The sequence below is a fragment of the Hordeum vulgare genome, chromosome 2H (genome assembly GCF_904849725.1).
Source record: "Hordeum vulgare subsp. vulgare chromosome 2H, MorexV3_pseudomolecules_assembly, whole genome shotgun sequence".
Lineage (NCBI taxonomy): Eukaryota > Viridiplantae > Streptophyta > Magnoliopsida > Poales > Poaceae > Hordeum > Hordeum vulgare.
This window is the reverse complement of record NC_058519.1, coordinates 16,596,783-16,616,634: the sequence shown is the minus strand read 5'-3', so window position 1 is coordinate 16,616,634 and position 19,852 is coordinate 16,596,783. Positions and strand designations below refer to the sequence as shown.

Below are 19,852 nucleotides of genomic sequence, written 5' to 3'. Positions count from 1 at the left end.
CTTGCATCTTTTAATTCCAAAAAAAACATTTGAGGAGTTCTACAGAGGAAAAACATTTTAGTACTTCAAATTTTGAGCACTTTTAGCACTGAAATCTGAAACTTGTTTGTACACCTTTCTTTACATGATATTTTGGCATGAAAACTTGTTAGAACCTACAAAGTTTGACCATCTAATATGTTGCAAAGTTTCAGTTTTTTAAACATTTTTCCTTTTTTTTTGATTTTACTGTTCGTAGAAGGTGTATAGGCACCCGGGTGCTGTTACACCTTTCTCCACATTGCATTGCTTCTTGACTCGGCAAAGAAGAAGTGGACCGATGTGATGTGTAATTTTTTTGGCCTCAAGTATCCATTACTTTGTGTATGAATCCTTTGATGTGATGCGTCAATTTCACATTGGATTTTGCCTGCATATACAACATGCACTCTTATTGATGTGCATATACAACATGCACTCTTATTGCAGCCGTAAAACCTATGAATGATTCTGATATAAATGCACCGGGGTTGGGAGCTTTAGAGCATTTATGTGAGGATCTTGTGCCATCCCCCCTTTTGCATGAAGACACAGATGTCCAAATGATTTGAAAATTGGAACGGACCTCATGCGAGAACTTATCTACCATGGGAAAATATCTGGAATTCTTTAAACTTTTGTAGTATTTGTTTTGATTTTTTTACCAGATGCAGATGAGCCTAGCCACCGAAATGCTGCACTCAACATAATTCTTTGTCAACTTCTCACGTACAATATATCTCACTTGGAATTAATTTACAAAGTATAAGAATATATGCACACTTATGCACGTGATTCCTGTACATAAGATACATCATCATACAGAATTTACGAACACATATGAACTATACATAGGATATGGGAACCTTAGTTATTTGAGAACTGTACATATGCATGACTATGTGGCATTTGACAATCTTCCTATTTTGTGGGGTAAGAGGGCTCCATGGCAAGACCACACATGCCCTTCTTGTTTGCAATGTCTTTCTCCATTCTCAAGTATCCATCTTCACCCCAAGTTGTGCCCCATGAATTCTTCAACAACCAATAGCTTGTGCCATCACTAGTCTTTCCATATCCAATGGCTGCAATTCCATGGTCCAAGTCAGTGCCACATGACCCAGTCATCACCCCACCAGAGTAGAATTGGAACGTCATGTCACCTCCGTCCACAGCTACAGATACTGGCTGGTTTGCCATAGCCTTCATAAGGGCGCCCTAGTTATTGGCAGGCACATCTTCAAAGCCGGTGATGGTTGCTGCACTGTTGGATCCAGCCTTGTACTTATCGTCAGCTGCTGTATATGGGTAGCTGGACTCCGTAGTAAGGCCCCCATTCTTGACAATGAATTTGAAGGCATCATCCATGAGTCCTCCCTCGCAGCCTTGGTCTTCACCATGAACATCACAGTCAACTAACTCTTGCTCCGACAGTGAGATCAACTTCCCGGTTTTCAGTTTTACAATGCCCTCAGTCGCGGCAACAACAGAAAATGCCCAACAACAGCCTAGAAATAATTATGTTGTTATAGTGTTATCCCAGAAAATATTACCAAATATATGCAATGCATCACAATGTTTTTTGACTTACCGCACTGGCCTTGATACTTGATAGGAGTGACGGCTCCCTTGGCCCTCCAGTCCATCGTTGTTGGAAGGGCATCAAAACTCAAGTTCTCATACCTGAATCCTGTAGAAAGGACTCGCATGGGGTTTGCTTTGAACCCCTTGTTTGTTTTGGTTGTCCTGAACTCGTCATTGCTGATATCAGCGAACTGGTTGACGCTGAGCCAGAACTTGTGATTCTTGGCATTGAATGTCTCAATGAATTGGACGTTGGCTTTGAAAACCTCAAATCGACGGGCCTTCTCAGCGGTGTCCTTGTACAGACGACCGTACTAAGCCATCCAGTCCTCATGTTTCACCACCATCAACAAGTCATCGTTCAGCTCACGAGCTGCAATGACAGTGCCATAGAGGCAGATGAAACCGAGGATGGCAAGAAGAGAAACCTTGTGGATGGCCATCTTCGGTTAGGCAGTGGACTACACTGATAGTACTAGAGAGACGGATGCAACCTAGGGTGGCAAGTCTCTGTACTTTGGTCTGGTTTGCTGGATGGTACTTGGCGGTATATATAGTGTAATGTACGTGTTAAAATAGGAGATAGATAGAGAGATACGGTGCTTGTACGAAGTTGTTTGTGAATATGGGCTTTTGCATTGCCGTGGATTATGGTGGCCGGCCAGATAGTATAAAATGAGACACACATCTGATTGGCCAGCCAGATTGTACAAAAATGATATGGCCGAACAAAGAAGTACGCTTGGTGTACATGTGATAGTGACCCCTTCTTGTTTATTTTAGGAGTGCACATCGGATAGTGATCCCTGATTTGAGAGATTTATTATTGACGTAAAGAATAGCGAGTTGTTTGAAATAAATTTGCTGAAGAGGACCGTGGAAATGACGTCCAGTTTGTATAAAAGAATCAACTACTCCCTCTGTACCTAAATAAAAGTCTTTTTAGAGATTTTACTAGAGGACTAAAATGAGTAATCTACTCCCTTCGTATGTAGTTCTCTAGTGAAACCTTTAAGAAAACTTATATTTAGAAATGGCGGAAGTAACTGCTTGCTAGTGTGGACAGGAATATCGCGCCTATATAATGTGACTTGTTATTCAACAAGAGTTGACTAAGTTGCATTTTGCTAATAGCCTAGAAGGAAAAAGGGTAAGTACAAAACACCGGAGAAATGGACATGTGTTCAGCTGGGAACCGGTGAAATCTAATGGCAATCACATTTAGTTCGGCAGTGTTACTTGTTATTTTTACACTACTGTGAGATCTGCTGGTCTCACCATAAAATAAGTAACCTATATGATCCACAATGTGCTCGGTTAATTAATTGGTCATGCCGAACTTGATCCGTTATGAAATAAAACAAAGCATGCACTTTAATTGAACTCATGATATCTCCGCATACTACAATATACTCCATCCGTTACTAAATAAAAGTCTTTTTAGAAATTTCACTAAGGGAGTACATACAAAGCAACATGAATGAATCTATACTATAATGTATGTCTATGTACATCCATATGTAGTTTTCTAGTGAAAATTCTAAAAAGACTTATATTTAGAAACAAAAGGAGTACAAGTTTAAAAAGGTAGAGAGAGATTAGAAAATGTACTTACATGTTTCGCCACATGCATGCATGTCACAGCTGCGAGCTACCAGCGCCTACCCCGTATGTTCAGAACAACCTGGACAGTGGTATCTCATCGTGCGGCCGGTCGAGCCGGCCGCTTGGCTACGACAGGTGGTACACGAACTATGGTGGCTTCTCAACCTCGAAGGAGTATATTTACGTAACCCACAACAAGACTGTCAACAGCAGCCGGAAATAATAAGGTGACTAACACTGGGTGTCAAAGGGGTACATTTTAGGAATATTTATAGAAGGACGCTCATTTACTATTTACGAAGAGACATTAGATACTCCCTCCGTCACGGTTTAGAAGACACATTTAAACTCACATGCGTTTTCAAAATAGACAAGGTTTAAGGCGCAAAAGCAAATTACTTCTATTAATTAGTACTAGTACTACTCATGCATGCGCCTTCCCAATTTGCTGCTCACGCATTAGTACTAATATTTTCTCAGTTGATTAGGCGCATTAGCATGTACACCTGCTACATCTCACAACCAATCAGTGACTACCTTGATTCCAGAGATTTCCAAGCGTGCCTTCTAAACCGTAACGGAGGAAGTAATTAAAACCACACCATAGGGAAACAAGTTTATATTCATCTGGTCATTAAAATAAAGATCTCCACACTACTCCATATCTCTCTAGCTATCACAAGATGGAGCAACTGAGTGGATCGTGGGGTAAGAAGGAGGAGGGTCAAGCGCCATGGAAAGAGATAAAGGCTTAACAGATACCCATGGGCTGGTGTGAAGTAACCCGTTTTGCTACATTTCTCAACACCTCCCAATCCTACTTCTGTAGATATTTTGCGTCGGGTTTCTCGAACATGCGCAAGGAGTGAATAGTCTTTAATATCTTGCAAAGAGGTGATCCACTAAATATTTTAGGCTTAGGCTGGCCAGGCTGACCATAGTGGTGGTATCAGGCTGGCCATAGTGGAGGTATCATAACTAGTAACATAGTCTTGGGACTAGCAAACATGGTGATGTGGCAAGTAATTAAAGAAGAGAGATAGAGGGTTAGAGCATCTTCAACAGTCCGTATGTTCAATCGTTGGTATAAGTGTCCACATCAACAATCAACAACACATCATACAAGCTCTTCAATGGAGTGTATGTTAATCGTATGTAAAATAACTAAGCGGGTCCACTAAACATGAAAGAAATAACCATGCTTGCCTCGGAGCTTGTGCGTGAACCGTTGCTTCAAGTTCATACGATTTCATTCTCTTTCTTCTTTTATTATGCGCCATGTCATCAAAATCATCTATGTGGCAATATTACCAACGATGATCATACAACCATTGGAGATGCCCTTATAGTAACATAGGTAAATACCGTATCATGTTAAATGCTATGCTACTATGTGTCATGCATGTCAATAAATGAGAACACCTATGATACTACTCCCTCCGTCACAGTTTACTATTTTTTAATTTTTTAAAAGCCTCCAATACATAATATAAAAAGTAATATTATTTTTGTAATAATAATAACAACAATAACAATAATAGTAAGAATCATGAGCATCACTAGATCTACTCCCTTCATAAAGAAATATAAGCGTTTAGATCACTAAAGTAGTGATCTAGACACTCTTATATTTCTTTACAGAAAAAATACTACTTAACCCCGTAACTTCAAGACAATTTATGAATACTCCTACCAAAATGAATAAGTTGTCCATCCAAGTTGTTGGCATATTTAGGTGAGTATTTGGTTGAATATATCTTCCAAATATATCCAAAAATACCCATGGGATGCACTCAACTAACTAGATTACATGGGATGCAAATTATGTTTTATAATAGTTGTGTTAGTGCACAAACTTAATTTGTTTGATAACCTGTGGCCCACTGCTACGGCGATATAAATCTTCTGTCATCTCTTGAGCTTGCGTTGGTTTTTCCCTTGAAGAGGAAAGGGCGATGCAACACAGGAGCAGTAAGTATTTCCCTCAGTTTGAGAACCAATGTATCAATCCAGTAAGAGAATCACGTCAAGTTCAGAGTACTTGCGCAAACACAAAAGAGCTTTTGGACATGGTTCTTTATGCACTCAACTAACTAGATTTGGTTGGTGAGCCTCTAGTGTAGGTTGGGGATGAGAGTGCTTTAGAATACCAACATAGCTAAACTCTATATATTGACGTTGGCTGGGTAAAGAAGTGGAGACACCTAAATGATGTTCATATAGTATAAATTATTTGTATGGATATATAAGATCAAGCAAAATATTTGTAATGTTAAGAGGAAGTTGCGGGCCATTACATTGTTGTGCCGGGTTCTATAGAATTGGGAGTCACTGGAAAACACATTAGTACAGCCGGCTCGCACATGGCTTTTGCAATGTTCCATGACTCTTTCTTTCACAAGAGACACCACACACTATCACCGTCGGGCAAAATTCATCACTTCTGCAACGTCCCATGACTCTTTCCTATCTCAAGTGTCGTCATTGGTACCATCTAGGGAGCCGTCACTAACATCCTCGCAAGCTCCGAGCTGCTTCCTTGTCCCACTCGAGTTGGCAAGATACTTCCCGAGCAATACCTTACCAGGATCGAGCTCCTTCACAACAAAGAATGGAATCCACAAATACCCGCTTTTCCTTTCGCTGGCCACCACTCGTTCGAAGGAGTGAGCGTCATGAGAATGAAGACGACGACTATGGTCACAACAATGATTGATGCAAGATATTAGTGTCTACCAACTAACAAGCTTCCATACTATAACTACCCTCCCATCTTTGCTTGAGTAACTTATCCTTTGTAAGAATCGCTTCCTTGTGAACAAACGACATCAATATCTTGATTCTCAAAGGAACTTTAGTCTTCCAAATAGACTTGATTTTGGAATTGGACCAGAGTTTATTAAGTCTAGATATGTAGACCAACGAAAAATATCCTCGTGACGGATAGTTTCGAGTAAATCATGTCTGCTCATCAGAGAGGTGAACATCCATCAACCTCCGCACGAGATATAATCAGCTCTCATTGGTCTCGTACTAGAGACCTTCTAAACTCGATATTGAGAGGGACAGAGCACAATAGTGTGGCAACATAAGCTTCCTTATGTTGCACAATATTATATAAAAAAGGATATTGTGTGGCCAGTGACGTCTCCCCTAATTAAGTATCCTCCCAGAATTCAATTGTGTTACCATTCCCAATGATAATCTTTGTTCTTTGGAAAAAAGCAACTCTGGTCCTTATTAGCTCTTTCTAGAGAGGAGAGTCATTAGGTCTAACAACAACCTAAGCTAGAGGTTTCGAACGTATGTACTTATTCTATAAAATTTATACCCACATACCTTCAGTCACAATACACAACCTATATAGCCACTTGCTAAGCAGGCATCTATTCTCGACTTCTAAGTTTTCAATCCCTAGGCCACCCTGGTCCTTCGGTCTACAAATAATATCCCATTTGGAAAGCCTATATTTTGTATTGTTTTTATCTCATTGCCAGAAAAAATGCAATCGATAGAAATCTATTCTTTTTCGTACCCGTACAGGCATTTCAAAAAAAGAAAGTAGAAACATTGGCATGCTTGTCAACACCGAGTTGATCAGAACAAGCCTTCCACCATAAGACATAAACTTACAATTCCACCTGCTTAGTTTTTTCTTCTTCAAATGGCTCTATGGACAAACATAAATGTCTAACGCCGTTGACATTCTTGACGCTGAAAAACTATTCATGATTTTGTATTGCCAAGAGCCATACCATTGATAAAGTATGAAAACCATTTATTAATTATTCTGACAAGAGCATATATCAAGCCATTCGAATCCATCACTCACACCTACAAACTTGATAATGTGGGATGCTCTCGCTTTCCATATCTAAAACCGATGTCGTCGTCGATCCATTCATATAACGTATCAAAACCAACGGCGATGCAGCAGACCTAAAGCGTACACCACATGCACACGATTTAGAAGCCGCCTTCATCATCAAACCGCTATCCTTCCGAAGAAAGCATTACTAGGGAAAAACTTATAGGTAAAATGTTACTAATAGCGCTAGTTATGGGCTAAACGCTACTGCTAAGTATCATTAGCGCGTAGAAAAAAAGGCCCTACTAGTACTAATTAGAAGTAGCACTTGGTAGGCATGAACACACTACTTCTAAGTGGGCCAAAGGGTGCACGAGGATCAACATAAGTTAGTAGTGCTCCAATAAAAACATGGGCTACGACTACTAGTGTATGTGTAGCGCGTTTCCTTGAAAGGGCGCTACATATATGTTTCTACTGGTAAGCTAGTGGGTATCCCTTATCAGCAGCGCTTGTCTACGAGAAGTGCTACTGCTAGTTACACTAGCAGTAATGCGTTTCTTGAAAAGGGATCCACTACTAATTTCCTATGGTTACACTGGTGGGCCTTAGTTAATAGCAGCGCATGGTAGGAAATGACGCTATTGCTAGTGTATCTAGTAGTAGAGCGTTTCTCAAGCAGCACTCGCTCTACTACTATGATCGCCAGCCACAAAATATCTGTCACCTTCTCCCCACTTCTCTTCTTTTCCCTTTCGTCTTCCCCACCTCCTCTTCTTCCTTCAATGCTCCCCTCCCCCCTCTCTCTTCTTTTCTTCTCCATCACCTCCATTAATGATCTTTCACCCCGCTCTCATCTCTTTCTTTGACCTTCACCAGCACCTTTATATAGCCAAATGGAATGTGCAACATATAGCCAAATGTTTAATTTCATCTGTTTTCCTTTGTAGATTTACTCTATTGTCCTGGAGGGTGGCATTAAGCGGACTGTAAGTAGGATATTGTACATGTATGTTTGACATGGTGATACATACCTAACTGCAATAGGTTGTTGACATTGATAAGACCTTTGTGTAGGATGAAGAGGAAAAGGCTCGGGCTGTGTTTAATGAGTTATCTTTCACTAGGGTATTGTCTCAATGAATCCTCTATGATTTTGTTTTATTTTCGTTTTGAAAAAAATTCTCTATGAATTTATATGTGGTCATGATTGTTGTTGTTATATAATTGGATCCCTTGTTTCAGCATAAATCAATGAACATGGCTGACTATGCTAAGAAGAAGGTGGAGATAGCAGATCAGTTGAAGTTGGACAAAAAGGTATGCTAATAAATGTATTTATTGTTAAAGTAAGGTTAATTCTCTCCCGAGATAAAAAAACCCAGTAACTTATGTGCGTGCCACTTTGCAGGGTGGATTTGTTCCCTTTAGACCCTACGATTGAGCAAGGAAAAAACTAGATTTGTCCCTTTTGGCCTGAAATGAGCCGTTGTTTTCTTATATAACAGCAAGACGGAAGTATTACGAAGATTGTATTACATACATAACTAGCCCAGCTCAGCAGTCTGACATTGTGGATGATGATTGGCTCATGTTTTTAAATTAGTGGACATCCCCTGTTGTAATGTTATTCACTAGTACGTATGCGTGATGCTTGGTTTGTTTTCTGTACTTGCCATCAATAATAGTAAGATAGTGGTCACATAATGAGCAGGTCTTTTTAGGACCTGTCTGAGTAGCAATATACTAGTATTATGCAATGGATGTATGTTGGAGTGAAAGACTATATTTTGATTGTGGTAAAAAATATGCTTAGCTGCAAACATGATTCATGATGTTTGACTCGACAGAGCGAAAGGATCAATCACTTGGTTCATGTTGAAAAGTCACTTGCTGTCCCAAACAGCAAGCCAGCCAGGCAAGTACCAAAATAGTACTTCCTCCATCCCAAAATTCTTGTCTTAGATTTGTCTAGATATGAATGTATCTAGTCACGTTTTAGTATTTTGATACATCCATTTCTAAACAAACCTAAGACAAGAATTTTGGGACGGAGGGAGTACTACCTTCCATGCTTGATCTACACGGTTTTATATTAGTTTACAGGGGGAGTATCTTCCATGCTTGAGAAATGAGAATGTGAGCTTTGAACAGAGGGAGTATTCCTCCATGCCTGTTTACCAAATAGTACCTCTGAACGCAGCACACAATGCTCAAGTGGTAGTATATGTATGTAGACTTAGACAGCAGAACAAGCATTGAAGTACTCTCTCCGTCCCAAAATATGTGTCGTGGCTGCTTTAGTTCAAAAAATTTCAGTTCCAACTTCCATAAGCGCCTAATCGGATCTCAGCAGCAGTGTAGGTAGCTGTTACGCTGAATATCTCCCTCCCTACTTGTGCCCGTTGCGTTGGAACCTCAAGAGTGAGCAGGAGCAGGTGTTTGCGACAGACAGTTGCAGGTTGATTCAAACTGAGACACGAAACAAACACAATTCCTGGTTTCATTTTCAACCCCCCAACACCAATACATTCATTCATCGTTCCTTAGAAGATGCCCCGGTACGATGTCGCACCATCAATCAAGGAAAGATTGCCAGGAGATGGAGATATCCCAGTACAAGACATTGGTGTTGGTCGCGTCAAGCTGGGCAGCAGAATCCTCCTCTAGTTTGTTTGTTTGGTCGTTTGTGTGTTTGTCTGTTTACCAGCCCGCGAAATAAAGACAAAGTACTAGATCTATTGATAGATAGATAGATAGGATTACAATAACCAGTGCGATCTAGTCTATATAATTAGTTAAGCTACTCTTAATTTCATCTCCATTCCATGCACCAACTCGGCTTCTTGGTCAGCAACCACACATCCTGTGTATATGGATAAAAACAGAGTGAGTACATACATTTCAGGGCTTGTGATCAGATAGATACAGAAATTTTTAGTACAGTATGTTGTATGATATTCATGGTCTTCTACTTACAGCGAGCTCAGGGCATGTGAAGTGCCACATACAGGATGTGCCAGATACGAGGCGACCACTCTTCGATCTGACGTAGGAGTCCATCTGTATTGCCTCCAAGCAATTCCTGCAACAAAACAACATTCAGCTGAATTTCTAATATCCAATCTCTTGTCACTCAAGCTCCTCCTCCAACTTAGGATGACTCCGTTCACCATTTGGATTCTACAATTAACACTATAAACACTACTCTACTTCAGCTGAAATGAAGGCAGTTTAAATCACGCACCTTAATATGTTTTGGCAGCGGGTTGAAGTGCTTGTAGCTGTTCCTCAGCAGCCTCACGTAGTCATTTGCATATTCCTTGTTGTACATCGCGTATTTCCTTCCATGAAAAAGTAAATCCGACAGCAACCGTGGAGTAGTTGCTCCATCTGCTTCCACAGGCCACTTCAGTTCTGATGAATTGATCCTACGAGACACTTGCTGGGAGTACGAGTAAGTTTCCGCGAGAAATAGGCCTTTTTTCATGTTATCCTACTCCACCGGGTGGTCCTCCAAGAGAGCTTGTGTGTTTCTTGTCCGAATCCTAATACATGAGATGAAGTCTGCACTGCCCGAGCTTGGATCGACATCATGCCTGAGAAACCACTCTTTAACAATCCCCCTTACATTTTTCCAAGCCTGCTCCTCGGCTATAGTGCTCAAGTTTTCAACTACGATAAACCAAAAAAATCAAGAAGCAAAAATTATGAATTTTACTAGTACATGTATCATCGTAGAATACCAAAAGAAAAAGAACATACTAAAACGGCACTTGAACAAACACCACACCCACATGATTTTCCTTTTCTTCTTTTGCATCGTAACAAAACCTCACAATCGTCGAGATAGTTTGGGTGCTATGCGCATTACTCGTTTTTGTGCAAATATCTGCATTATGTTGTGTGCAAACAAACTGGGAGTTATTATTTTTATCTGTTCATCCTTGTCTTTTTCTGCATAGGACAACATTTATCTGTACAAACCCAATGCAAGTGCATATAGTACTTGCACATGGCAAATGCACATCTGCATTTATTTGGATATACTCCAATAATCTTTACCCCCCCTCCCTCTCTTTTCCACTACAAGAAATGTGCAGGAACTGTAAAAAAAGAAATATGGATTGTGGCAATGCTACAAAATGTAATGTACTCGTACACGGTTTGGTGCTAAAACATGTAAATGCCCAAAGCTAAGTTACAGAGCCTGCTGCAAGCCAGGCTACCATCAAAATGACCATATGTGTCCTAACAAAAAGACCAAAATGCACATGTTTTGAATAGCATCGTTTAGGTTGAACCAATTTAATTATTTTGCGTAGCACAAAATATTAAGGCATACATCTTATAGTTGTTCTTAACAACCATGCTTGTTTCAAACATAAATTCATGACCTTTTATAACAAGGTGCACATGATTAAATTGTTTCATCATATATCTGTTCAAAAACTGAAAACCAACTTTTTATGTCAATTTTAATGTGTAGTGAAATCAGTGCCAAACATCCATGCATATAAAGTTTTCCTGTTTTAAGAAGACACCTACCATTAAGTATCAACACCTGTAGCTTAGGTATATCACCAGAAAGCCGCTTGATATACAAGTCTTCCATTGAAAGATCCGTGGGACACTTTTTCTGGGCAATTATGCTTTGCACAAGACCTACAAGTTGGCTACATAGGGCAACAACAAGAAATTTAACAACTGTGTAGAAAACGGAAGGCATATATAGCAGAGTTTAAGGCAAAACTCACCTGAGCATATTTCTTAGGATAGGGCGCATATCGCCTTCATCGAACAGTTCTATGCTTTTCTTGGTATCCAGCCATTTGTCCAATGAGCCATCCACTGCAGAAACGACCACACACTCTGAATGGAAGTAATTTTCCACTTGCATAGCTGCTGGATGTTGCAAAGCACTGACAAAATGGTAGTTCATAGCCCAATCCTTTGAATTTCTGACCCCCCTCTTGACAAATCTTGTTAATTTCAATGTACCAACTTGGTAATTGCACTTCTGGAACTCCATTTTCGTGCCATCAAAATCAAGGACCTCATCATTATCACAGGGTTGTAGTTTAACGTTGCCTTTGATTGTCCCCAGAAAACGATAGCAATCCCTAATGGCTTGAACTGTTGGAAACAAAGTGAATTGTCAATTAGGAACTCAATTATGAAAGACTACTGCAAGTCTGCAACAAACAAACAAACAACACTTAGATCTTGGGGCATCAGTATTACTAGCTCTTGAGTTTACTCCATTCTTCATTTTATATGTAAATACATACATAACATACATATACAACCACGCTAGTTTGCTGACCCAGTAGATGCTGATGCTGGAAAACCATAGGTACGTATGATTTCATACATACCTATGGTTTTCTGTTTGTACTAGTACAAACAGGGGACTCTGCTCATGACTACCAGAGGGACATGAAGTAGCTGATATTTCCAGCATCAGAAGGCAGGAATGGCTCATCCTGATGGCAGCAATGGCGATGCTTGCCGGTCGATGTCCCTCTAACACCTCTCCCCCTCACCCTCGCTAATCCTGCTGTTGGGCATGGGCCTTTGCCTAGATCAAGGCCCTTTGCTGCTCTGTAGACGGCCGACCTGACATGATGCTCGGTCCAAACGTCACTTAACTCGGCGCGCGGTGGCGATGAGAGAGACCGGCTGGCGGCGAGCAGTTGCTGATGTCCGGGGTCGTAAAGGCGTCAGCTTTAAAGTAAGAAAATTGCCGTCGGTTCCCCACCTCATGAGACCGGCGGCGAGCGATTGCTAATGTTCGGGGTCGTAAAGACCAAAACCTTAGGTAATCGGCCACCAATGGCCGGCGCCGCAGCATCGGAAAAGAGACAATGCCGTGAAGGGCACCAGTCGGCCATCGGCTGGCCGGCCGGTTCACCACCACATGTTGACCGTGCGCTCCCTCGTGGCGTCGACCTCACCCCTTGTCCCCTGCCCTGCATCTCTTTGCCATCGCTCGGCTATGGCACGCTGTTGGTGGCCGGCCGCGGCGGGTGATGGACGGCGCGGCAGCGCGATGCAAATACTGGAAAAAGTTGGTACATGTGCTTTACCTGTTACGGGATCTGGCTCCAGGGGTTCCAGAGGGTCGGGGGCGTCGGCCATCCTTGGAGCTGCGGATGCGCTCGGCCGGAGAAGAAAGAGGAGGAGGGGGAGGGGGGAATACTCCGGCGATACCAAAGGACAAAGTGAGCCCCGAACCAGTCAGTATAGGCTTGCCTCTTAACTTTCTCTATGGCAGACAGACCCACAGTCCCGTTTTGGGCAAGATAAGTACGGAGTATTTTGGTTATTGACCGGTCTACAACGCCTCGTTCAAATTTCAAACTGTTTTGCAAAGTGTTAAATCAAATGCCGCAACATGTTCTTTCTTCTTAATTTTTATAATAATTATGTTTCCTTGTCTATTAGGGCATCTCCAACTCCAACTCGTAAATTTTCTTGTGCCATCCCCCCTTTTGCATTTATGTGAGGCTCGTAAATTTAGAGCATTTATGTGAGGATCTTGTGCCATCCCCCCTTTTGCATGAAGACACAGATGTCCAAATGATTTGAAAATTGGAACGGACCTCATGCGAGAACTTATCTACCATGGGAAAATATCTGGAATTCTTTAAACTTTTGTAGTATTTGTTTTGATTTTTTTACCAGATGCAGATGAGCCTAGCCACCGAAATGCTGCACTCAACATAATTCTTTGTCAACTTCTCACGTACAATATATCTCACTTGGAATTAATTTACAAAGTATAAGAATATATGCACACTTATGCACGTGATTCCTGTACATAAGATACATCATCATACAGAATTTACGAACACATATGAACTATACATAGGATATGGGAACCTTAGTTATTTGAGAACTGTACATATGCATGACTATGTGGCATTTGACAATCTTCCTATTTTGTGGGGTAAGAGGGCTCCATGGCAAGACCACACATGCCCTTCTTGTTTGCAATGTCTTTCTCCATTCTCAAGTATCCATCTTCACCCCAAGTTGTGCCCCATGAATTCTTCAACAACCAATAGCTTGTGCCATCACTAGTCTTTCCATATCCAATGGCTGCAATTCCATGGTCCAAGTCAGTGCCACATGACCCAGTCATCACCCCACCAGAGTAGAATTGGAACGTCATGTCACCTCCGTCCACAGCTACAGATACTGGCTGGTTTGCCACAGCCTTCATAAGGGCGCCCTCGTTATTGGCAGGCACATCTTCAAAGCCACTGATGGTTGCTGCACTGTTGGATCCAGCCTTGCACTTGCCGTCAGCTGCTGTATATGGGTAGCTGGACTCCATAGTAAGGCCTCCGTTCTTGATAATGAATTTGAAGGCATCATCCATGAGTCCTCCCTCGCAGCCTTGATCTTCACCATGAACATCACAGTCAACCAACTCTTGCTCTGACAATGAGATCAACTTCCCGGTTTTTAGTTTTACAATGCCCTCTGTCGCAGCAACAGCAGAAAATGCCCAGCAACAACCTAGAAATAATTGTGTTGTTATAGTGTTATCCAAGAAAATACTATCACATATATGCAATGCATCACAATGGGTTTCTGACTTACCACACTGGCCTTGATCCTTGATAGGAGTGACGGCTCCCTTGGCCCTCCAGTCCATCGTTGTTGGAAGGGCATCAAAACTCAAGTTCTCATACCTGAATCCTGTAGAAAGGACTCGCATGGGGTTTGCTTTGAACCCCTTGTTTGTTTTGGTTGTCTTGAACTCGTCATTGCTGATATCAGCGAACTGGTTGACGCCGAGCCAGAACTTGTGATTCTTGGCATTGAATGCTTCAATGAATTGGACGTTGGCTTCGAAAACCTCAAATCGACGGGCCTTCTCAGTGGTGTCCTTGTACAGACGACCGTACTGAGCCATCCAGTCCTCATGTTTCGCCACCATCAACAAGTCATCGTTCAGCTCACGAGCTGCAATGACAGTGCCAGAGAGGCAGATGAAACCGAGGATGGCAAGAAGAGAAACCTTGTGGATGGCCATCTTCGTTTAGGCACTGGACTGCAATGATAGTACTGCAGAGACAAATGCAACCTAGGGTGGCAAGTCTCTGTACTTTGGTCTGGTTTGATGGATGGTACTTGGTGGTATATATAGTGTCATGTACGTGTTAAAATAGGAGATGGATAGAGAGATACGGTGCTTGTACGAAGTTGTATGATAGTAATTGAACTCATGATATCTCCGCATACTACAGTATACTACCTCCGTTACTAAATATAAGTCTTTTTTAGAAATTTCATTAAAGGACTACATACGAAGCAAAATGAATGAATCTATACTCTAATGTATGTCTATGTACATCCATATGTAGTTTTCTAGTAAAAATTCTAAAAAAGCTTATATTTAAAAACGAAGGAAGTACTTACATGTTTAGTTAAAAAAGGTAGAAACAGATTAGAAAATGTACTTACATGTTTGACCACATGCATGCACGTCACAGCTGCGAACTACCGGCGCTGCCACGCCTGCCCCGTATGTTCAGAACAACCAGCACAGTGGTATCTCATCATGCGGCCGATGGAGCCAGCCACTTGGCTACCACAGGGAGTATACATGAACTATGGTGGCTTCTCAACCTCGAAGGAGTCAACAGCAGCCGGAAATAATAAGGTGACTAACACTGGGTGTCAAAGGGGTACATTTTAGGAATCCTGATCGAACGACGCTCATTTACTATTTACGAAGAGACATTAGATAATTAAAACCACACCATAGGGAAACAAGTTTATATTCATCTGGCCATTAAAATAAAGATCGCCACACTACTCCATATCTCTCTAGCTATCACAAGATGGAGCAGCTGAGTGGATCGTGGGGTAAGAAGGAGGAGGGTCAAGCGCCATGTAAAGAGATAAAGGCTTAACATAAAGCAGAGACCCGTGGGCTGGTGGGAAGTAACCATGCATGTGTCTACCCATCGGAGAGGTTCACATCAGCTGGCCGTTTTGCTACATTTCCCAACACCTCCCAATCCAACTTCTGTGAGATATTTTGCGTCAGGTTTCTCGAACATGTGCAAGGAGTGAATAATCTTTAATATCTTGCAAAGAGGTGATCCACTGAATATTTTAGGCTTATACTTCATTTCAACCAAGTTGAATTCTGTGATATTAAATACGGTGGTACACTTGACTCCGTTGCCCATCTCGTCCTTCTTTATATATAAGAGAAAAGCCATAACTTGTACTCCCTCCGTTCCTAAATATAAGACCTTTTAAAGATTGTACTATAAATTACATACGGATGTACATAGACATATTTTAGAGTATAGATTCACTCATTTTGCTCCGTATGTAGTCTTCTAGTGAAATCCCTAAAAGGTCTTATATTTTGGAACGGAGGGAGTAGTACGTGATTATAATCACCAAAGTACCGTACCGAGTGCCTGATGATAACTTGGGCATGTGCCTTACCTCCTATAAAATACAGATCACACATCCTTCCTCATTGGTATGGTACATAAACATAGAGTATAACATTAAGCTAGAAGTTCGTTCATACTTTGTCATGCAAACATGTAGTCTACTTGCATATATATGTGCTATGAGATTTTCTCACCGACCTATCCCCTCCGCTCGTCTTGGACTCTCATCTTTTTCAGTTAAAAATTCCTAAAATCCATCAGTTGAACATGAAGGAAGATGGAACTTATTTCATGTAGACAAAAGTCTAAAATACTAAAATCCGAACCTAGACAAAAGTCATGAGTTTTCACCTTGAAGAACAAGTCCAAGCAAATCCAAACAATGCCTTCAACAATGTAACGACACAAGAAACATGTGCCATAACTTCTAATCCTAAAATTGTAAGATCTAGTATTGCATATGTGCTATGAGATCCTCTCATTCGGTTAGCAGTACAAGACAACACTCTACCTCTTCAACATAGACGATAGTTTAAAGGAGAAATAATATGCATAACATCCTTATTGTAACTGTACTGAGTTTCTTTCCTTTTTTGGAAAAAATGTTCAATCCGTGATTACCAAGATCCCACTTTAGATAATACTTGAACGGGGAATGAGCCACCTATCCGAGCCGTTGTTGCTTGAATCCTACTTTACATATTGATTAATCCCTCATTATCTTGTCATCAACCTGTTAAAACCACACACACTATTTTTCCTTTAGAATTTTTCTTGAAGAATGTTTCAAAGTTTTACTGATGTTCGAGTATTTCAAAATATCTTACATAAACTTCAGCAAGAAACTCCTAGTTGGAGATTATGGCTCCAAAAATATGAGTCCCTAAATTTTAATTACAATAAGTAGTTATTTTATTTTTGTTTTTCGTTTCATTTTGGAATCACTCCTTCCATACCAGTCATAGCATAATCCAAATTAGAAAAATACTTTTATATGAACTACATACGAACTAAAATGAGTGAACAAACACACCAAAATACGTCTACCTACATCCAATTATTAGAAAAATATTTAGAACATCTTATATTTGTAAAAGAAGGGAGTAGAAGTTTTTCTTAGACAAAGGGTGGTTTTTTATTGTCTAAAAAATGAACATGAAGGAGACACAAAATCATTGAGCACACATCCAACATCAACACACGCCTGCAACTAAAAAGTCAAACAAGACTGAAGTCACACCCTGGTGGACTAAAAAGAAAAGAAAAACTGCAAAGTGATCACAATAATGATAAAAATTCAACATCAACAACCATATCAACACCGACCATCTCTTGACAGTACCAGTACAACGTGAAAGATACAACAATGTCTCCAAAAAGGAAACAACGTTGAAGCATCGCCATGCTGGATCCAGCCACAGCAGATCCGCACAATACCTTCAACAACTTAATGACACAAGAAACATCGTTGTTGCCAGGTATAATAAAAAAGGCCAGACCTCGGGTTTTCACTCGGAGCTCGAGACCGTGCTTGAGAAGGACCACCAAAGCCAAGTCATCATGTGATGTCACCACCACTTTACATGATCCCAGAAGCTACATGCGTAACACAATATTGAGGTGAGATGTCACGAAATTAAATACTATTCTTGCACAAGCAGGCAGTTGAAGCAAGATGAGGGTCGGCCACCACCAATAGCTTCGAACAACAAATGTCGCCGTCGCACATTGCAACAGAGATTGAAGGAGGAATGACAATGACACCACCAACTCACGAGTCGGGACCCTCCAGTATTCTCTCACCGTCGTCATGCTCCATTGTTCTCGTCCATGGCAGTAGAACCAACCAGCAAAACATACTGGTCCTTGCTACTGGATTTGAAGATCCAAGACCCCGGCCGACCATGTCTCGGCAATCACCCAACAATGCGGGTGTGGGTGTGAAAGCTGGCAGACCTCGGGTAGGGGGAACGAGCTGTTAGATCAGATCGATGGCTAACATGAAACAAGGGACACAATGTTTTTTACCCATGTTCGATCCCTTTTAAAGGAGGTAAAACCCTACGTCTTGCTCTTGTTTGTATTATGAGTGTATTGAAGTACATAGTTGACCTACATTGAGATTCGTGAGTTGTGGTCTAAACCCTAACGATGATGTTGAATGAATCTATGTCTCTACGAACTAAACTCTCCGGCTTATAAAGGCATCGGGGTTTCTAGGGTTACACATGGTTAATTGCCATCTACAGGATACATGCCGAATTTATCAATAATCTTGGAGTGCACGCCATGTCCTTAGAGAAGCCTGATGTTCCCACACCATATGTTTGAGGCCTCCGGAGTCCTTTTTTTGGTAGTGGGCCATTCGTCCGGCCAATGGACTAGATGAATTAGGCCGGACCCTCTTTTCCAGGACGCCGGTCAATCGGAACCATGTGGTCAGCTGCCTGTCCTGACTAGAAAATCACCATATCACTATATCAGAACACAGCAGGCCAATGCTGCCGCCCACGTAAATGTAGATGGGATGATGGCCGTCGCGTCCCACCACCAGAGACTCCCGACCTGACTAGAAAATATACCGCCGCCGCTGCACATCTACACGTTCTGCCTCAAGCTGTAGTACATAGATCGCACCTCCATAGTGATGTCACCAAACATCAGAGCAGGCTTGATTCGTCCTGCCCCAAGCTGCAGCGAAAATGATGGTGAGTATCAAGTCGGCGAGATACACCGCAAATGCAATGTCACCCCAACATCACCACACGATCCACCTCATCCACCCGGTCTCACTGGACTGCCACGCGAGATGTTGCGACGAAGCACACCCAACGCACCAGCCATGACTGGCGCGGCCGTGCCACCAAGCTGGGTGCCATGGCACGCGTGACACCAAAGCAGCCACTTGTCTGACGAGATCCATCTTCCCGTGCAGCTGAGCATCCAGCACCACTTGGCGCAGCACATGAGAGAAAGAATACTGTGACGGGGAGGATGAGGGAGCTGAGGAAAGGGATGGTCATGCTCGCTGGAGCACATGAGGCTGAAGCGTTTTTTTCTTGGTGAGGAGTATCAACTCGTCTATTGTAGAAGTAATCAAGCTTGCATCACAAAACAGTAATCGATAAGACCGTCTCCAATGCATGTGCTAAAAGCGGGTGATGAGGAAAACATGAGGTTGGTTTGTTTGTGTGGGATTTAGTTCGTATCTCAAAGACCCGCGCCAACTTTTAAATTGTAGCCCGACAAGTAAGTGAACTATTAGTGCCCTTTAGTTTTCTAAGTTCCGTTAATATTTTATTTTGTAGCGGAGGTTGTGACCCTTATGTAGTATTGTTATTTGTTTAAGTGTCTACATAAGCATTCTTGCATTGGACTTTGCTTTCGTGTGCGTTATGTGTTAGAA

General features: G+C 41.6%; 3 protein-coding genes, 1 long non-coding RNA gene and 1 pseudogene across 4 annotated transcripts; 1 reads left to right on the top strand and 4 right to left on the bottom strand.

Annotated features, from left to right (window-relative positions):
- Positions 1 to 939: 939 nt before the first annotated feature.
- Positions 940 to 2,045, bottom strand: LOC123429240 (annotated as a pseudogene).
- Positions 2,046 to 3,225: 1,180 nt separating this feature from the next.
- LOC123429239 lies at positions 3,226 to 4,432 on the top strand. The gene is made up of 3 exons (XR_006622632.1): positions 3,226 to 3,239; positions 3,295 to 3,296; positions 4,377 to 4,432. It is a non-coding gene; the product is annotated as an uncharacterized LOC123429239 (long non-coding RNA).
- A 5,557-nt stretch (positions 4,433 to 9,989) lies between these two features.
- LOC123429237 lies at positions 9,990 to 10,543 on the bottom strand. Its single transcript, XM_045113295.1, has 2 exons — positions 10,263 to 10,543; positions 9,990 to 10,100 (listed from the first exon to the last, which is right to left on the bottom strand). The coding sequence occupies exons 1-2, from the start codon at positions 10,503 to 10,505 to the stop codon at positions 10,002 to 10,004; spliced, it is 342 nt and encodes a 113-aa protein (XP_044969230.1). The 5' UTR covers positions 10,506 to 10,543; the 3' UTR covers positions 9,990 to 10,001.
- LOC123425014 lies at positions 10,512 to 12,047 on the bottom strand. Its single transcript, XM_045108687.1, has 3 exons — positions 11,773 to 12,047; positions 11,564 to 11,691; positions 10,512 to 10,690 (listed from the first exon to the last, which is right to left on the bottom strand). The coding sequence occupies exons 1-3, from the start codon at positions 12,045 to 12,047 to the stop codon at positions 10,512 to 10,514; spliced, it is 582 nt and encodes a 193-aa protein (XP_044964622.1).
- Positions 12,048 to 13,955: 1,908 nt separating this feature from the next.
- LOC123429236 (senescence-specific cysteine protease SAG39-like) lies at positions 13,956 to 15,062 on the bottom strand. Its single transcript, XM_045113294.1, has 2 exons — positions 14,627 to 15,062; positions 13,956 to 14,542 (listed from the first exon to the last, which is right to left on the bottom strand). Exons 1-2 carry the CDS (start codon positions 15,060 to 15,062, stop codon positions 13,956 to 13,958), a joined length of 1,023 nt encoding a protein of 340 aa, XP_044969229.1.
- Positions 15,063 to 19,852: the final 4,790 nt, after the last annotated feature.